The following is a 17,783-nucleotide window of genomic DNA, read 5'->3' as shown; positions in this document are numbered from 1 at the left end:
GTGTATATATTTGTGTGTGTGTGGATATATATATATATATATACACACACACGTTTTATATTTATTATACATTACTGGAAGCTGTGGTTTCACACCATACAAATTTATATTGTAGCGGTTAACCTGACTTTGCAAATGATATGTGTACTGAAATGTATTTGTGCTGAGCTTGGTTCTTGAGCTCTATATATGTACTGAGTTTTGTTCTGGTGTTGTATTGATGTACTGAGCTTGGTTCTGTTGCTGTAAATATTTACTGAGCTTGGTTCTTCTGCTGTATATATGTACTGAGCTTGGTTCTGGAGCTGTATTTATGTACTGAACTTGGTTCTGGTGGTGTATATATGTACTGAGCTTGATTCTGTAACTGTGTATATGTACTGAGCTTTGTTCTGGTGCTGTATAAATGTACTAAGCTTGGCACTGATGCTGTATTTATTTACTGAGCTTGGTTCTGGTGCTGTATATATATGTACCGAGCTTGGGTTTGGTGCTGTATTGATGTATTGAGCTTGGTTCTTGTGCTTTATTTATGTACTGTGATTTGTTCTGTTGGTGTATTCATGTGTGGAAGTTGGTTCTGGTGATGTTTTTATGTACTGAGCTTTTTTCTGGTGCTGTATATATGTACCGAGCTTTGTTCTGGTGCTGTATATATGTACTGAGCTTGTTCTGGTGCTGTAGATATGTACTGAGCTTTGTCCTGGTGCTGTAATGATGTACTGAGCAAGGGTCCATGGCCTGAGCATACTGTCAAGTTGGGTGCGTGAACCCACTGGGCCGTACCGCTTTGACGGTATGGCAGCTGGCCAACATGGGGCAAGTCACAATCTATAGTTCGTATAGTGTACCTGTGGCAGCTCGGACAGTAGCAATGACAGGCTTGGCTGGGACTTAGGCAGTAGGCAGCATGCGGCAATACATGACCTGACAAGATTTCCAAACATTCCCCTGTATGTTTTTTTCAGATGCAGCAAAATCTATAAAAACTTTTAAAATGGCATGTGTTGTATGTTAATTACTCTTTAAAGGGTCATGGGGCTGTGACGCTATCCAGAAGAGTCACACAGTCCTGACTCCAGACCCACCATGCTTGATTGACATGCCACTGGCTGTTCCACATCACTGCCAGTCTCCTCCAACTTCCTTGGATGCGCCATTGCCTTGCACTCCAAGGGCACACACAGTGCAGTAAGGTATACTCTGCCTGGGTTCATCACTGCACTGCGCATGCCATGGGAGTACAAGGCAATGGCGTGTCCGCGAGAGTTGGAGAATGATAGTGATGTAGCGCAGCCAGGGCTATGTCATTCAAGATCTGGGGGGGTGCGATTTTGATTTTCACCTCAGGTAGAAGCAAAGCAAGAATCAGCCCTGGCAGTGTTGATGAATATGACACATGTTACATAGAAGAAAAAAAAATACTGGTGTATCATTTGGCAGAATGGTAAAGTTGCCCCAATTTCAACAGAATAGACTGATCAGCTTCTAATAACCCACGTGCATATTTTTTAGCCTTTTCACAGCCTTTTTCTGCTCTATGTCTCCAACAGTGTGTCTGCAGTTACTTCCATACAGCCATGCTGTTGAGACTAGAAGAGACTGCTCTGTCTGTGACAGGGGGTGATGTGAGGATTATTGGAGACTAATCAGACAACGTCAGAACAGTGGGGGAGATGTGTGAATACTGGTGCAAAGGAAAAGTGGAGTAGTTGCTGCATTTATTTTCCAAGAATCTGATTGGTTGCTATGAGCAACTGCTTCACTTTTTTCCGTTTTGATAAAGCTTATTTTTTTCAGAAAAAAGTGATTTTACTACCAATTTAATTTTACATAGACTAGAGAAATAACAACCAAATTAATATTTTCACATACCAGCTTCATTCTTATGTTTGTGTAAAGATGGAATTATACTTAAAATAATTATATTTTTGAATTTTTGCACTCCTCTGTTCCTTATTACACTATTTATACCTTGGTATAGTCACTTGAAAGGAATCCTTGTTGCATACCAAAAATCATTGTTAATGGTATGAGGAGAAACTGTCGGATGTCCTTTAATTGAAGAATTGTGTCAATCAATGTTTTCCAAATAGACTGTTTGTCTTCATGTTTATTTTCAATATCTTCCCGTAAATCGATTGGATCCAGAAAGATTGCAATGATTAGTACAGAAATAACCCCACATCCTGAAAGAAAATGTAAAAGAAAATATTTGCTAATGAAGTACCTGCAACCATGAAGCAAGAAATATATTGTATTATACAGTTAGATAGTTGAGAAGGGTGAAAAAGGACACAAGTACAACCCATAATCCTACAGTGTTGATCCAGAGGGAGGCAAAAATCCCTATAAGGCAGATACCAATTGCCTGTTATTAGGTGAAAAAAAATCCTTCCCGACCCCAAATATTACAATTAGAATAAGTCTGTGGATCAACATCTCATTGTCAGAATCTGGTACCCATAAAGTGTAATATTATATTTTTCAAGAAAAGCATCCATTCCCTTCTTGAGCTTATTCAATTAATCAACCATCACAATATCCTGTGGCAGATAGTTTTCCCACTGCTCTTACAGAAAAGAACGCTGTCTAGGATGATGGTGAAATGTTCTTTCCTCTAGACATAGAGAATGCCCTAGGTGTAAAAAGATCATTAGACAGCTTTCTGCACTGCCCATTCATATATTTGTACATTGTAATTAGATAGCTCCTAAGATATGTTTTTTCTAAACCAAATAACCCCAAGTTTGATATTCATTCTTAGTACTGTAATTCCCTTAATTACCTTGGTCACATCTATCTGCTCATGTCCTTTATTAGGAAACGTCTGTCCCTTTAAGATTACCATAACTACTAGTCTAGCTTCTGGGAGATTCTGGTTTTGGTTGTTCAGCCTATGCCTTCTCTTTGTCTTTCTTACTATCAGATGTAAGGGTGGAGTACTTAAACTTGGTTTGCTTCTGTGTTCTTTGCTTGCGATTCTCCTTGCTGCATGTCATTCTCCTGTACCTTTGACTATTTGGACTTTTTGGAACTGGACCTCGGCTCGTCTCTGGATTACCCTTTCGCTTACGGATTTGGACTTTCTGCTCCCGGTTGGTACTGACTTTTGCTATTCCTGACATCACCTAGCTTTGTGATTTGGACGTTCCATTTACCCTCTGGCTGTCTTGTTACCTGTTCTGGTATTGCCTGCATTGCGCCTCTTATCCAACACCGAACTTGTAAAGGATCTGCCAGGCACAGCTTCGGGGTTAACTCCCATAATTAATCAGTCAGCACCTGAATCTACATCCCTGAGACTGACTCCAGCTTCCACCACTCAGGCTGGCAGGCTTAGGAGTGGGAGAGCCTATCGCAACCTGGCCAGACTCAGCTAGCTCCCGCCCTCGGTCTATTTAAGCCTGCCCTTCCTGTCCCTCGGTACTTGTGATTCTTTTCGTGTGGTTTCCTGGCCCAGCTACAGCTCCTTCTATTTTGATCCTGCTCCATACAGACCCTGGCTTACTGACTACTCTTCTGCTCTTCGTTTGGTACCTCGCACACTCCTGGCTTGACTCGGCTCGTTCACCACTCTGGTTGCTCACGGTGTTGCCGTGGGCAACTGCCCCTTTCCCTTGCTTGTATTCCCTTGTATGTTTGTCGTGTACTTACTGAGCGCAGGGACCGCCGCCCAGTTGTACCCCGTCGCCTAGGGCGGGTCGTTGCAAGTAGGCAGGGACAGAGTGGCGGGTAGACTAGGGCTCACTTGTCCGTTTCCCTACCCCCCGTCATTACATAATCACAAGCCCATACCTAGTCTACCCTGGTCCCTGACACCACTATGGACCCCCGTGAGACCCTGGCTCAGCAAATGCAGGGTCTCTCCCTACAGGTCCAGGCCCTGGCTCAGAGGGTCAACCAGCCTGATGCTACCTTGGTAGTTCCCCTCACCTCACCTCTTGAACCCCACCTCAAGTTGCCCGACCGGTTCTCAGGGGACCGGAGGGCTTTTCTCTCCTTTCGGGAGAGTTGTAGGCTTTACTTTCGTTTAAAGCCCCATTCTTCAGGTTCTGAGAGCCAGCGGGTGGGTATAATTATGTCCCGGCTCCAGGAAGGGCCCCAAGAGTGGGCCTTCTCCTTGGCTCCTGACGCCCCTGAACTTTCCTCCATTGATTGTTTCTTTTCTGCTCTCGGACTTATTTATGACGAGACTGACAGGACTCCCTTTGCCGAGAGTCAGCTGGTGACCTTACGTCAGGGTAAGAGACCTGTTGAGGAGTATTGTTGTGACTTTAGGAAGTGGTGCGTAGCTTCTCGGTGGAATGACCCTGCCTTAAGGTGTCAGTTTAGGTTGGGTCTGTCGAATGCCCTGAAAGACCTGCTAGTTAGCTATCCCTCTTCTGACTCCCTAGAGCAGGTTATGGCTTTATCGGTACGATTTGACCGACGTCTCAGGGAACGACAACGTAAACGTTTATGTGTTTTCTCCTCCGACTCCCCCATGATGCCTCCCGAAGTTCCGTTGCTTCGTTCCTCCCCAAAAGACTCAGAGATACCTATGCAACTCGGGGCCTCCGTGTCCCCCCAACAACGTAGAGAATTCCGCAGGAAGAATGGTCTCTGCTTCTACTGTGGGGATGACAAGCATCAAGTGAACAACTGTCCTAAGCGTAAGAATGCAGCCAGAGAACTTCCGCGCCTAAGTGATCATCGGGGAGGTCACTTGGGCGCACAGGTATTTCCCGTAAATAGGAAACGTACTAAGATCTTGCTTCCCTTTCAGGTCTCTTTTGGTGGTAGGTCTGCTACCGGCAGTGCCTTCGTGGATTCAGGGTCCTCTACTAATATCATGTCTGTGGAATTTGCTATGTCTCTTGCTATGCCTCTGATTGATTTGCCTAAACCTGTCCCGGTAGTGGGTATCGACTCCACTCCTCTTGCTAATGGTTATTTTACACAGCATACCCCTGTTTTTGAACTCCTTGTTGGCTCCATGCATTTGGAGCAGTGCTCTGTACTGTTGATGCAGGGATTATCGTACGATTTGGTTCTAGGCCTTCCCTGGTTGCAGTTGCATAATCCCACGTTTGACTGGAATACTGGGGAGCTAACCAAATGGGGTAATGAATGTTTTACGTCATGTTTTTCTGTTAATTCTATTTCTCCCCCGTAGGAGGCGAACACGCTACCCGAGTTTGTTCAGGACTTCGCTGATGTTTTCTCTAAGGAGGCCTCCGAAGTGTTACCTCCTCATAGAGAATACGATTGCGCTATCGAATTGGTACCAGGAGCTAAGCTTCCTAAGGGTAGGATATTTAATCTTTCTTGTCCCGAATGTGAAGCCATGAGAGAGTATATCCAGGAATGTCTGGCCAAGGGTTACATTCGTCCCTCTACTTCTCCGGTAGGTGCTGGCTTATTCTTCGTAGGGAAGAAGGATGGTGGTCTTAGGCCATGCATTGACTACCGTAGCCTGAATAAGGTCACGGTAAGGAACCAGTATCCCCTTCCTTTGATACCTGATCTCTTCAATCAGGTTCAGGGGGCCTAATGATTCTCTAAGTTGGATCTACGGGGGGCGTATAACCTTATCCGCATCAAAGAGGGGGATGAGTGGAAGACTGCATTTAACACGCCCGAAGGCCATTTCGAATGCCTCGTCATGCCCTTTGGGTTGTGTAATGCCCCTGCGGTCTTCCAGAATTTCATAAATGAGATTTTGAGAAATTACCTGGGGATATTTCTTGTAGTGTACCTTGATGACATACTGGTGTTTTCCAAGGACTGGTCCTCCCACATTGAGCATGTCAGGAAGGTGCTCCAGGTCCTTCGGGAAAACAAACTGTTTGCCAAAACCGAAAAATGTGTGTTTGGGGCACAGGAAATACAATTTTTGGGTCAAATCCTCACTCCTCATGAATTCCGCATGGACCCCGCCAAGGTTCAGGCTGTGGCGGAATGGGTCCAACCTGCCTCCCTGAAGGCGTTACAGTGTTTTTTGGGGATCGCTAATTATTACAGGAGATTTATTGCTAACTTCTCGGTCATCGCTAAGCCTCTTACGGACCTCACTCGCAAAGGAGCTGATCTCCTCCACTGGCCCCCTGAGGCTGTCCAGGCTTTTGAGGTCCTTAAGAGGTGCTTTATCTCGGCCCCGGTGCTGGTTCAGCCCAACCAAATGGAGCCATTTATCGTGGAAGTTGACGCATCTGAGGTGGGAGTGGGGGCTGTCTTGTCCCAGGGTACCAGGCCCCTCACCCATCTCCGCCCCTGTGCCTACTTCTCCAGGAAGTTTTCGCCAACTGAGAGTAACTATGATATTGGCAACCGCGAACTCTTAGCCATTAAATGGGCATTTGAAGAGTGGCGCCACTTCCTGGAGGGGGCTAGGCACCAGGTAACGGTCCTTACCGACCACAAGAATCTGGTTTTCCTAGAATCTGCCCGGAGGCTAAACCCGAGACAAGCTCGATGGGCGTTATTTTTTACCAGATTCAATTTTTTGGTTACCTATAGGGCTGGGTCTAAAAATATTAAGGCTGATGCACTGTCGCGTAGCTTCATGGCCAGCCCTCCTTCGGCGGAAGATCCTGCTTGTATTTTGCCTCCAGGTATAATCATTTCCTCGATCGATTCTGATTTAGTCTCTGAAATTGCTGCTGATCAAGGTTCAGCTCCCAGGAAACTTCCTGAGAACAAGCTGTTTGTTCCCCTGCAATTCCGGCTAAGGGTACTTAGGGAAAATCATGACTCCGCACTATCTGGTCATCCAGGCATCCTGGGTACCAAACACCTCATTACTAGAAACTATTGGTGGCCTGGGTTGCCTAAAGACGTTAAGGCCTACGTCGCCGCTTGTGAGGTTTGTGCTAGGTCCAAGACTCCCAGGTCCCGACCAGCGGGCTTACTGCGTTCGTTGCCCATTCCCCAGAGACCTTCATGGATTTTATCACCGATTTGCCTCCATCCCAAGGCAAGTCGGTGGTGTGGGTGGTAGTAGACCGCTTCAGTAAGATGTGCTACTTTGTGCCCCTCAAGAAACTACCCAACGCCAAGACGTTGGCTACCTTGTTTGTCAAACACATCCTGCGTCTCCATGGGGTCCCTGTCAATATTGTTTCGGACAGAGGGGTACAATTTGTTTCATTGTTTTGGAGAGCCTTCTGTATGAAGTTGGAGATTGATCTGTCCTTCTCCTCTGCCTTCCATCCTGAAACCAATGGCCAAACTGAGAGGACTAATCAATCTCTAGAACAATATTTAAGGTGTTTTGTCTCTGACTGTCAATATGATTGGGTCTCATATAAGGTCATTGAGGTCCTCAATTCTGTCTCCTTCCGGCTGGAGTTACCCCCGTCTTTTCGTATACACGACGTGTTTCATGCCTCCCTCCTTAAACGCTGCTCCCTGTCCTTGGCTCCCTCGAGGAGACCTCCTGTTCCCGTCCTCACCCCTGAAGGGGTGGAATTCGAGGTGGCCAAGATTGTGGACAGCAAGATGGTCCAAGGCTCCCTCCAGTACCTGGTCCATTGGAGAGGATACGGGCCCGAGGAGAGGACTTGGGTACCCGCCCGGGATGTTCACGCTGGGGTATTGGTCAGGAGGTTCCACCTGCGTTTCCCCAGTAAGTCAGGTCCACTTAGAAAGGGTCCGGTGGCCCCTCATAAAAGGGGGGGTACTGTAAAGGATCTGCCAGGTACAGCTTCGGGGTTAACTACCATAATTAATCAGTCAGCACCTGAATCTACATCCCTGAGACTGACTCCAGCTTCCACCACTCAGGCTGGCAGGCTTAGGAGTGGGAGAGCCTATCGCAACCTGGCCAGACTCAGCTAGCTCCCGCCCTCGGTCTATTTAAGCCTGCCCTTCCTGTCCCTCGGTGCTTGTGATTCTTTTCGTGTGGTTTCCTGGCCCAGCTACAGCTCCTTCTATTTTGATCCTGCTCCATACAGACCCTGGCTTACTGACTACTCTTCTGCTCTTCGTTTGGTACCTCGCACACTCCTGGCTTGACTCGGCTCGTTCACCACTCTGGTTGCTCACGGTGTTGCCGTGGGCAACTGCCCCTTTCCCTTGCTTGTATTCCCTTGTATGTTTGTCGTGTTTGTCGTGCACTTACTGAGCGCAGGGACCGCCGCCCAGTTGTACCCCGTCGCCAAGGGCGGGTCGTTGCAAGTAGGCAGGGACAGAGTGGCGGGTAGACTAGGGCTCACTTGTCCGTTTCCCTACCCCCCGTCATTACAGAACTCTGTTAAAACAACCTGGGTTCTATGCAGCAAAAACCATCCTGCCTTGCGGTATGTTCTGGCGAAAACCATAGAGTAGCCTCAAAGACTGTTGATCAGAGTTGTGACAGATTAGGAGTTGCAGATTTATTTGCACGCTCAGCCCCGACAGTCTCCAGCAGCCTTTGGGGAAACGCTCACATAGCAATTCCATAAAACTTCCTCCCTGGGAATTGCTCAACCAGTGTTTCCACAACATCCTTATTATACACAGGTGCTGACAATTGTACACAATATTCCATGTGTGGTCTGGCTAGTGATTTGTGTAGTGGCAAAACTATATTTTTAACATGAGCATCTATGCCTGTTTTGAAGCATTCCATGATTTTGTTTGCCTTGGAAGAACCTGCCTGACACTGGTTGCTAAAGTTAAGTTTACTGTCCACCAAAATCCCTAAATCTTGATAGTTTTACCCAGTGTTTTACTACTTAATACATAATTTAAGAATTTGTTTCCTAGACCTACAGTTACAGTTGGTCCAGAATTACTTGGACAATGACAAAAGTTTTGGCATTTTAGCTGTTTACCAAAACATATTGATTATGTTATATGTCCCGCACAGTGAACGTCGTAAAAAAAAACTAAAAAAAAAACTGCCGGAATTGCTGTTTTCTAGGTCACTTTGTTTTCCAAAATTGGAACTAAAAAGTGATCAAGAAGTCGCATGTTTCCAAAAATGGTACCTATAAAACCTATAGCTCGTCTTGCAAAAAACAAGCCCTCACACAGATCTGACGACAAAAAAATTAAAAAGTTATGGCTCTTACAGCATAGCGACAGAAAAAATACATTATTTTTACAAAAGTGATTTTATTGTGCAAAAAGTTGTTATGATGCGTGGTGAACGATATAAAAAAAACTATATCAGAATTGCTGTCTTTTGGTCACCTTGCCTCCCAAAAACAAATAATAAAAAGTGATCAAAAAGTTGCATGTTCCCCAAAATGATACCTATAATAACTACACCACGTCCCGCAAAAAAACAGCCCTCATACCACTACGTCTATGAAACAATAAAATAAGCTAAGGCTCCAATAAGTCAGGAAAGAAAAATATGCAGTTGTGCAGGCCCGTGGGGAACATTTCAAGAGGCGATTTATCAAGGCACTAAAATTAGGGAACCAGGAAGTGTAGGGCCCAAACATATCTGCTGGAAGCAAGGTAGGGCCCAAACATATCTGCTGGAAGCAAGGGCGCCCGTATTATATCAGGACAACGCTTTCCCAGCAAAATTCCCCAAACTGCAAAGGTGCAGAGTGTGCACCAAAAGGGGGATAAGAAAAGACACCATTTATCAGTGTGACACTAGCCTGTGCATACAGGATTGCTTCACAGCGTAACACACATCTATGGATTATTTTATTGTTTTTTTTTTACCCCATTATTATACCACCTGACTAAGCCGCTGATGTACTCTGCCCAGCTTACATGTACCCCCACATTATGAACTGAAATACCAGTAAAATTCCAAACAAAACTACTACCAAGAAAAATCCACACTCCAAAAGTTAAATGGCGCTCCCTTCCTTCTGAACCCTACAGCGTGCTCAAACAGCAGTTTACTTCCAAATATATGGCATCGCCAAACCAGGGAGAACTGTTTTAAAAATTTTTGGGGTTGGTGTCTCCAGTGGCACAAGCTGGGCATGACATATTTGCCACAAAAATTGCATATTTGGGAAAAATTGCTATTTTTAGTTTGCACCATCCGCAGCGCAATCATTTATGGAAAAGACCTGTGGGTGAAAATGCCTTGAGGGGTGTAGTTTCCAAAATGGGGTCACTTCTCATGGGTTTCTTTTATTATTTCACATCAGAGCCTCTGCAATTGTGAACCAATACTTTGTAAGTCACCAAATTAGGTCTCAATTTTGCATGGTACTCTTTCACCTCTGAGCTCTGTCGATCGTCCAGGCAAAAAATTAAGGCCACATGCAGTGACGTAGCTATAGGGGTTGCAGCGGTCGCCTCCTGTTGCCATACAGCATGGTGATTAAATCAATTTTCTGTGCCGAGAAGCTGGCACTTCCTGGTTACGGTCAGATGGTACTTAATGTGAGGGGCGTTCCAGCCAGCGTGGAAGAGTTGGTGCGGAGGACTCCAGGTGAGCTGCAAAGTCTGTATTGTAATGTAATGTGTTGTGTTGTGTTGTATTGTGTTGTCTTGCAATGTATTATGTTGTATTGTGCTATCTGTGTAAACTGCACAATACAACACAATACATTACAATACAATACATTACAAACTGTGGGTCGCGTCCCCCTGGGGGGGTCGTGTGAAGACCTCCGGGTGGTCGTGAGTCACTCACCGAGGAACCGGTTCTATTTAATGCTGGAGCATGGAGCTGACGGCTCCTTGCTCCAGCATTCACTGTGCCCTGAGCGGCTCGACGTAGGCAAGCGGGATGTAGCGACATCATCGCGCCTGTCTGCGCCGAGTCACTCATAGCACACACCGGAGGAGGCGAAGGATTCTCCACCCGGCGTGTGAACGGGGATAGGTAAGTAATTGTTACTTTTCTATTATTTTTCTTTTATGCACATATGGGGGCATTATACTGTATAGGGGGTGATATGGTGGCGGGGCATTATACTGTATCGGGGGCTGATATGGTGGGGGGCCTTATACTGAATATGGGTGGCTGATATGGCGGGGGGGCATTAAACTGTTTATCGGGGCTTATATGGCGGGGGGCATTATACTGAATGGGGGCTGATATGGCAAGGGGCATTATACCGAATGGGGGGCTGATTTAGGCGGGGGCATTATACTGTATGGGGGGCTGATAAGGTGCGGGGCATTATACTGCATGGGGGGCTGATATGGGGGAATTATACTGCATGGGGCTGATATGGGGGGAATTATACTGTATGGGGATGATATGGGGGCATTATTCAGTATAAGGAGCTGATATGGGGGCATTTTACTGTATGGGGAGCTGATATGGGGGCATTATACTGTATGGGGGGCATTATACTGTATGGGGAGCTGATATGGGGGGCATTATACTGTATGGGGAGCTGATATGGAGGAGCATTATACTGTGTGGGGGGCTGATATGGCGGCATTATACTGTATGGAAAGCTCATATGGGGGGCATTAAAAAGTATAAGAAGCTCATATGTGGGCATTATACTATATGGGGAGCTGATATGTGGGCATTATACTGTATGGGTAGCTGATATGGGGGCATTATACTGTATGGGGAACTGATATGGGGGCATTATACTCTATGGGGGCTGATATGGGAGACACGATACTGTATGGGGCCAGCTATGCGGGGCATTATACTGTGGGGCTGATCTGGGAAGCATTATACGGTATGGGGCAGTTATGGGGGGCATTATACTGTGTGGGGCCACTATGGGAGCATTATACTGTGTGGAGGCACTATACTATGGGGGCTGTTGGGCAAGGTGGCTGGGCATAGGCGCACGCAGGGGTCTGGTGATGGTGGTGTTGGGGAGGGGTAGGGGGGCCAAGCGGAATTCTTGCACTCCGGCCCATGAGCCTTTAGCTACGCCCCTAGCCACATGTAGGGTGTTTCTAAAACCGGGAAGCACAGCATAATAATTAGAGTTGTCTTTTCTTGGTGGCACAAGCTGGGCACCACATATTGGCATATCTATGGAAAAATTCCCATTTTCACTCTGTAAGATCTAGTGCATACTAATTTCTGGAAATCACCTGCTCACTACATGCTCACTACACCCCTAGGTGAATACCTTGAGGGGTGTAGTTTCCAAAATGGTGTCACTTCTGGGGGGTTTCCACTGTTTTGGTCCCAAAGGGGCTTTGCGACATGGCGCCCAGAAACCAATCCAGCAAAATCTGCACTCCAAATGCCAAATGGCACTCCTTCCCTTCTGAGCCCTACTGTGGGCCCAAACAGCAGTTTATGACCACATATGGGGTATTACCGTACTCGGGAGAAATTGCTTTTCAAATGTTGTGGTGCTTTTTCTCCTTTTATTTGTTGAGAAAATGAAAAATTTTGAGCTACATCTTATTGTAGAAAAAATATATATTTTGATTTTCACTGGCCAATTCTAATAAAATATATAAGACACCTGTGTGGTCAAAATGCTCACTACACCCCTTGATAAATTACTCAAAATGTGTAGTTTCCTAAATGGAGTCACTTTAGGGGAGTTTCCACTGTTTTGGTCCCACAGGGGCTTTGCAAACACGACATGGTGCAGAAAAACCAATCCAGCAAAATCTGCGCTCCAAAAGCTAAATAGCGCGCATTCCCTTCTAAACAGCAGTTTATGACAACGTTTGAGGAGAAGTTGCTTTACAAATGTTGTGGAAATCAATTTTTCTTGTGAAAAACCTAAAGGGTTAAGAAACTTTCTAAATGCTGTTTTGAATACTTTCAGGGGTCCAGTTTTTAAAATGGGGTGATTTAAAGGAGATTTGTAATATATAGGGCCCTCCAAAACCACTTCAGAACTGATCTGCTTCATGAAAAAATAGCCTTTTGAAATTTTCTTTAAAATATGAGAAATTGCTGCTAAAGTTCTAATCCGTGTAATGTCCTAGAAAAATGAAAGGACGTTCAAAAAACGATGCAAACATAATGTAGACATGTGGGAAATGTTAACTAGTAACTATTTTGTGTGGTATTACTATCAATTTTGCAAGCAGATACATTTACATTTAGAAAAATGCTAATTTTTGCAAATTTTCTCTAAATTTTGGTGTTTCTCACAAATACATATTGAATTTATCGACTACATTTTTTCACTAACATAAAGTCCAATATGTCACAAGAAAGCAATCTCACAATCTCAGAATCGCTTGGATAGGTAAAAACATTCTAATGTTATTACCACAAAAAGTGACACGTCAGATTTGAAAAATAAGGCTCTGTCAGGAAGGTCAAAAGTGGCCACAGCGGGAAGGGGTTAATTCATCATCAATTAAGCAGGTAAAAGGTCTGGAGTTGATTCCAGGTGTGGCATTTGCATTTGGAAGCTGTTGCTGTGAACCCACAACATAAGGTTAAAGGAGCTCTCAATGCAAGTGATACAGACCATGGTTAGGCTAAAAAAAAATTAAGAAATCCCTCAGGGGGTAAGCACAAATGTTAGGAGTGGCCAAATCAACAGTTTGGTACATTCTTGAAAAAAAAAAAAAGAGCGCACAGGTGATCTCCAAAAGGCCTGGACGTCCACAGAAGACAACAGTGGTGGATGATCGCAGAATCCTTTCCATAGTGAAGAAAAACCTCTTCACAACTTCTACCCAAGTGAAGAACACTCTCCTGGAAGTAGGTGTATCAGTATCTAAGTCTACCATAAAGAGTTCATGAGAGCAAATACAGTGAGTTCACCACAAGGTGCAAACCATTAATCAGCCTCAAAAATAGAAAGGCCAGATTAGACTTTGCCAAATAACATGTAAATAAGCCAGCCCAGTTCTGGAACAGCATTCTTTGGGCAGATGAAACTAAGATCAACCTGTGCCAGAATGAGAGGAGGAAGAAATTATGGAGAAGGCTTGGAACGGCTCATAATCCAAAGCACACCACATCCTCTGTAAAATATGGTTGAGGCAGTGTGATGGCATGGGCATGCATGGCTGCCAAAGGCACTGGGTCATTAGTGTTTATTGATGATGTGACTGAAAATAGAAGTAGCCGGATGAATTCTGAAGTGTTCAGGGATAAACTTTCTGCTCAGATTCAACCAAATGCAGCAAGGTTGATTGGATGTCACTTCACAGTACAGATGGACAATGAGCGAAAACATACTGCAAAAGCAACCCAGGAGTTTTTTAAGACAAAGAAGTAGAATATTCTGCAATGGCCAAGTCAATCACCAGATCTCAACCCGATTGAGCATGCATTTTGTAATGTCCGCGGCCGCAGACTCTTCTCATCTTGCCGACGCCTTCCTTCCCGGAGATGCCAGCACATTCGGCCGTCCTGGCCTGCAGTGACCACTAGGGTGCGTGTGTCAGTCCCGGACTTAAAGGGCCAGCGCTCACACATGTTTAGAATTGTCTAATCACCCATGATCACCCTGGACTATAAGAATGGCCTTGCCCCTTCACTCATTGCCTGAGCATTGTTTTGTTTTCCCGTGTCAGTCTAGAAAATGGTCCCTTAGTGTTTTCCTGTTCCCAGTGTTCCCGTTCCTGCTACCTGTATCCTGTATCCTGTGCTACCTTGTTCCTATGCCTTAAAAGAGTTGGAGTTGTACGTATTGTGTTACACCACGCCTCGTGTCTGCTGTCAAAGTCCCATCTGAGCCCAGCCATCGCTACTGTCTGTACTACCACAGGTACCCTTGCTCGGGCTATAGACTTTACTTGGTACACTGTTTGGCCAGCTGCTATCCCGCTACAGGGGTACAGCCCCGCGGATCCACATACCCACAGATCGTGACACATTTCTCATGCCTAACCCCATAAGGACGCAGCCTTGTTTTGGCCTTAAGGCCCAGAGCCCATTTTTGAAATCTGACATATTTCACTTTATGTGGTAATAACTTCGGCTTAAACTTATCCAAGCGATTCTGAGATCGTTTTCTCTTGAGACATTGGGCTTTATGTTAGTGGTAAAATTTTGAGAAAATGTTGAAAATAAATAGCATTTTTCTGAATTTAAATGCATCTGCTTGTGAAACAGATGGTTACACCCCCCAAAATAGTTACTAGTTCACATTTCCAATATTTCTACTTTAGATTGGCATTGTTTTTTGAACATTTTTTTATTTTTCTTGGACGTTACAAGACTTAGAACATAACCAGCAATTTCTCATATTTTTAAGAAAATTTCAAAAGCCTTTTTTTAAGGTACCTGTTCAGTTCTGAAGTGGCTTTGAGGGGCCTATGTATTAGAAACCCCATAAAACACCCCATTTTACAAAATAGAGCCCTCAAAGTATTCAAAACAGCATTTAAAAAGTTGTTTAACCCTTTAGGAATTTCACAGGAATTAAAGAATGTGGAGGTGAAATTTGCAAATTTCATTTTTCTTGCTGAATTTCAATTTTATTCCATTTTTTTCTGTAATAGAAGGTTTTACCAGAGAAACACTACTAAATATGTATTGTCCAGATTCTGCAGTTTTTAGAAATGTCCAACATGTGGCTCTAGTGTGCTCGTGGACTAAAACATAAGCCCCAGAACCAAAGAAGCACCTAGTGCATTTTGGGGCCTCTTTTTTATTAGAATATATTTTAGGCAGCATGCCAGGTTTGAAGAGGTGTTGAGGTGCCAAAACAGTAGGAAACCCCCAAAAGTGACCCCATTTTGGAAACTACACCCCTCAAGGACTTTATTTATGGTTGTTGTTACCATTTTGACCACACAGTTTTTTCACAGCACGTATTTGAATTGGGCTGTAAAATTAATAATATTTCATTTTTTCCAATAAGATGTCATTTTTGATCAAAATGTCTTATTTTCACAGGGAACAAAATACCCCATTTTGTTTCCCAATTCGTCCTAAGTGCGGCAATACCCCATTTGTGGTGATAAACTGCCGTTTGGGCCCATGGGAGGGCTCAGAAAGAAAGGACCACCATTTGGCCTACTGGAGCTTTTCTGGTGCTAAGTCATGTATGCAGAAGCCCCTGAGGTACCAGTAAGTTGAAACCCTCGAGAAGTGACCCCATTTTAAAAACGACACCCCTTAAGACATTCATCTAGTGGTGTAGTTAGCATTTTGACCCCACAGGTACTGTGTAAAAGATAATGCGCAGCAGATGGTGCAGTGTGAGATTTGAAATTTTTTCTATATATATGCCAAGCCAGTATCCGATATATTGTGCTCAGCATGCGCCACTGGAGATATGCACCCCATAAACTGTAATGTGGGTTCTCCCGGGTACGGCAATACCCTACATGTGGCTGTTATTAGCTGCCTGGGCACACGGCAGGGCTCAGAAGGGAAAGACCACCATTTGGCCTATTGGAGCTTTTCTGGTGCTAAGTCATGTATGCAGAAGCCCCTGAGGTACCAGTACAGTTGAAACCCCCGAGAAGTGACCCCATTTTAAAAACTACACCCCTTAAGACATTCATCTAGAGGTGTAGTGAGCATTTTGACCCCACAGGTATTGTCTAAAAGGTAATGCGCAGCAGATGGTACAGTGTGAGATTTGCCATTTTCTATATATCTATGCCATTTCAGTGTCCAATATATTGTGCCCAGCATGCACCACCAGAGATATAAACTCCATAAACTGTAATGTGGGTTCTCCTGGGTACGGCAATACCCTACATGTGGCTGTTATCAGCTGCCTGGGCACACAGCAGGGCTCAGAAGGAAAGATGAGGGGGATAAGCTATGCGGAGTGAGTCAGGGTAGATTAAAAATCTAAGGGAGGTATGGTAAATTTTAAAACACTTTCATACAGAGCCCTGGTTTTTTGGTACACGTGTCACATTGATATATTGTGTCCTCCCTTATCCCCCTCTTATAGCAGACTTTGCACCTCTTTTGACTTTTTCCCTTCTTGCCAGTTCGGGGAACTTCTTTGGAAAGTATTTCCCTGGTACGATGCGTGTGGCCTCGCTTCCAGAAGTACTAGGTGCCCACTTCTTGGTCCTTAAAGATTAGGTTCTTGATAATGATGTGCACGGCCAGCTCCTTATACCACACCGCATGGTGCTGTAGGGCTTCAGGACTTGATCTGACAAGTCCACCCCTCCCATGTACCTATTGTAGTCCGGGATGCAGTCTGGTTTGGGGGTCTCTGTATTGGTACGTCGTACAGGTACGTGGGTACTGGTGTGGCCATGTATTGTTGTAAATACAAGGACATCTCTCTTGTCCTTGTACTTGACACACAATATATTGCTGCTAGATTGTACCATGCTCTCACCCTTCTGAGTGTTTGCCCAAGCAGAGTCTTAGGGAGGCCTCTCAGATTTCTTCTAGCAGTGCTGCATGCAGCAGTACTTCTGGAAGCGAGGCAGTTGAAGAGTGGGACGCTGGTATAAAAATTATCCAGGTAGAGGTGGTAACCCAGGTCCAGCAGTGGGTGCACCAAATCCCACACATTTTTTGCATTAACTCCCAGTAAGGGGGTGGATTCTGGGGGCTGAATACTGCTGTCCTTCCCTTCATATATCCTAAATTTGTAGGTATACCCTGATGCACTCGCACAGCTTATACATCTTCATGCCATACCTTGCCCTCTTACTCGGCAGGTACTGGCGGAATTGAAGCCTCCCTTTAAAATCTACCAAGGACTCATCAATAGAAATACACTTCTCGGGGGTGTATGCTTGGGAAAACCGAGCACTGAAACGGTCTAATAGGGGTCTCCATTTATACAAACGGTCAAAACTGGGGTCATCTCGGGGTTGGCGCTGCTCATTATCAGTATAATGTAAGAAGCGAAGTATTGCCTCATTTATTTATTTTTTTAGGTTCTAGTTCAGTTCTGAAGTGGCTTTGAGGGGCCTATATATTAGAAACCCCTATCAAACACCCCATTTTAGAAACTAGACCCCTCAAAGTATTCACAACAGCAATTAGAAAGTTTATGAAC

At 44.8% G+C, this 17,783-nt stretch overlaps 1 protein-coding gene across 1 annotated transcript in view; it reads right to left on the bottom strand.

The window, feature by feature from the left end:
• LOC142760542 (protein unc-93 homolog A-like) overlaps positions 1–17,783 on the bottom strand; it is a 162,462-nt gene that overhangs the window by 33,079 nt on the left and 111,600 nt on the right. The window contains exon 5 of the mRNA XM_075863734.1: positions 1,975–2,189. Coding sequence (XP_075719849.1) covers positions 1,975–2,189 — 215 coding nt within the window. The remainder of the gene's footprint in view (positions 1–1,974; positions 2,190–17,783) is intronic.

This window comes from Rhinoderma darwinii, chromosome 4, assembly GCF_050947455.1.
Source record: "Rhinoderma darwinii isolate aRhiDar2 chromosome 4, aRhiDar2.hap1, whole genome shotgun sequence".
NCBI lineage: Eukaryota > Metazoa > Chordata > Amphibia > Anura > Rhinodermatidae > Rhinoderma > Rhinoderma darwinii.
Note: the sequence above shows the minus strand (reverse complement) of the source record. Positions and strands in the feature narration are given on the sequence as shown.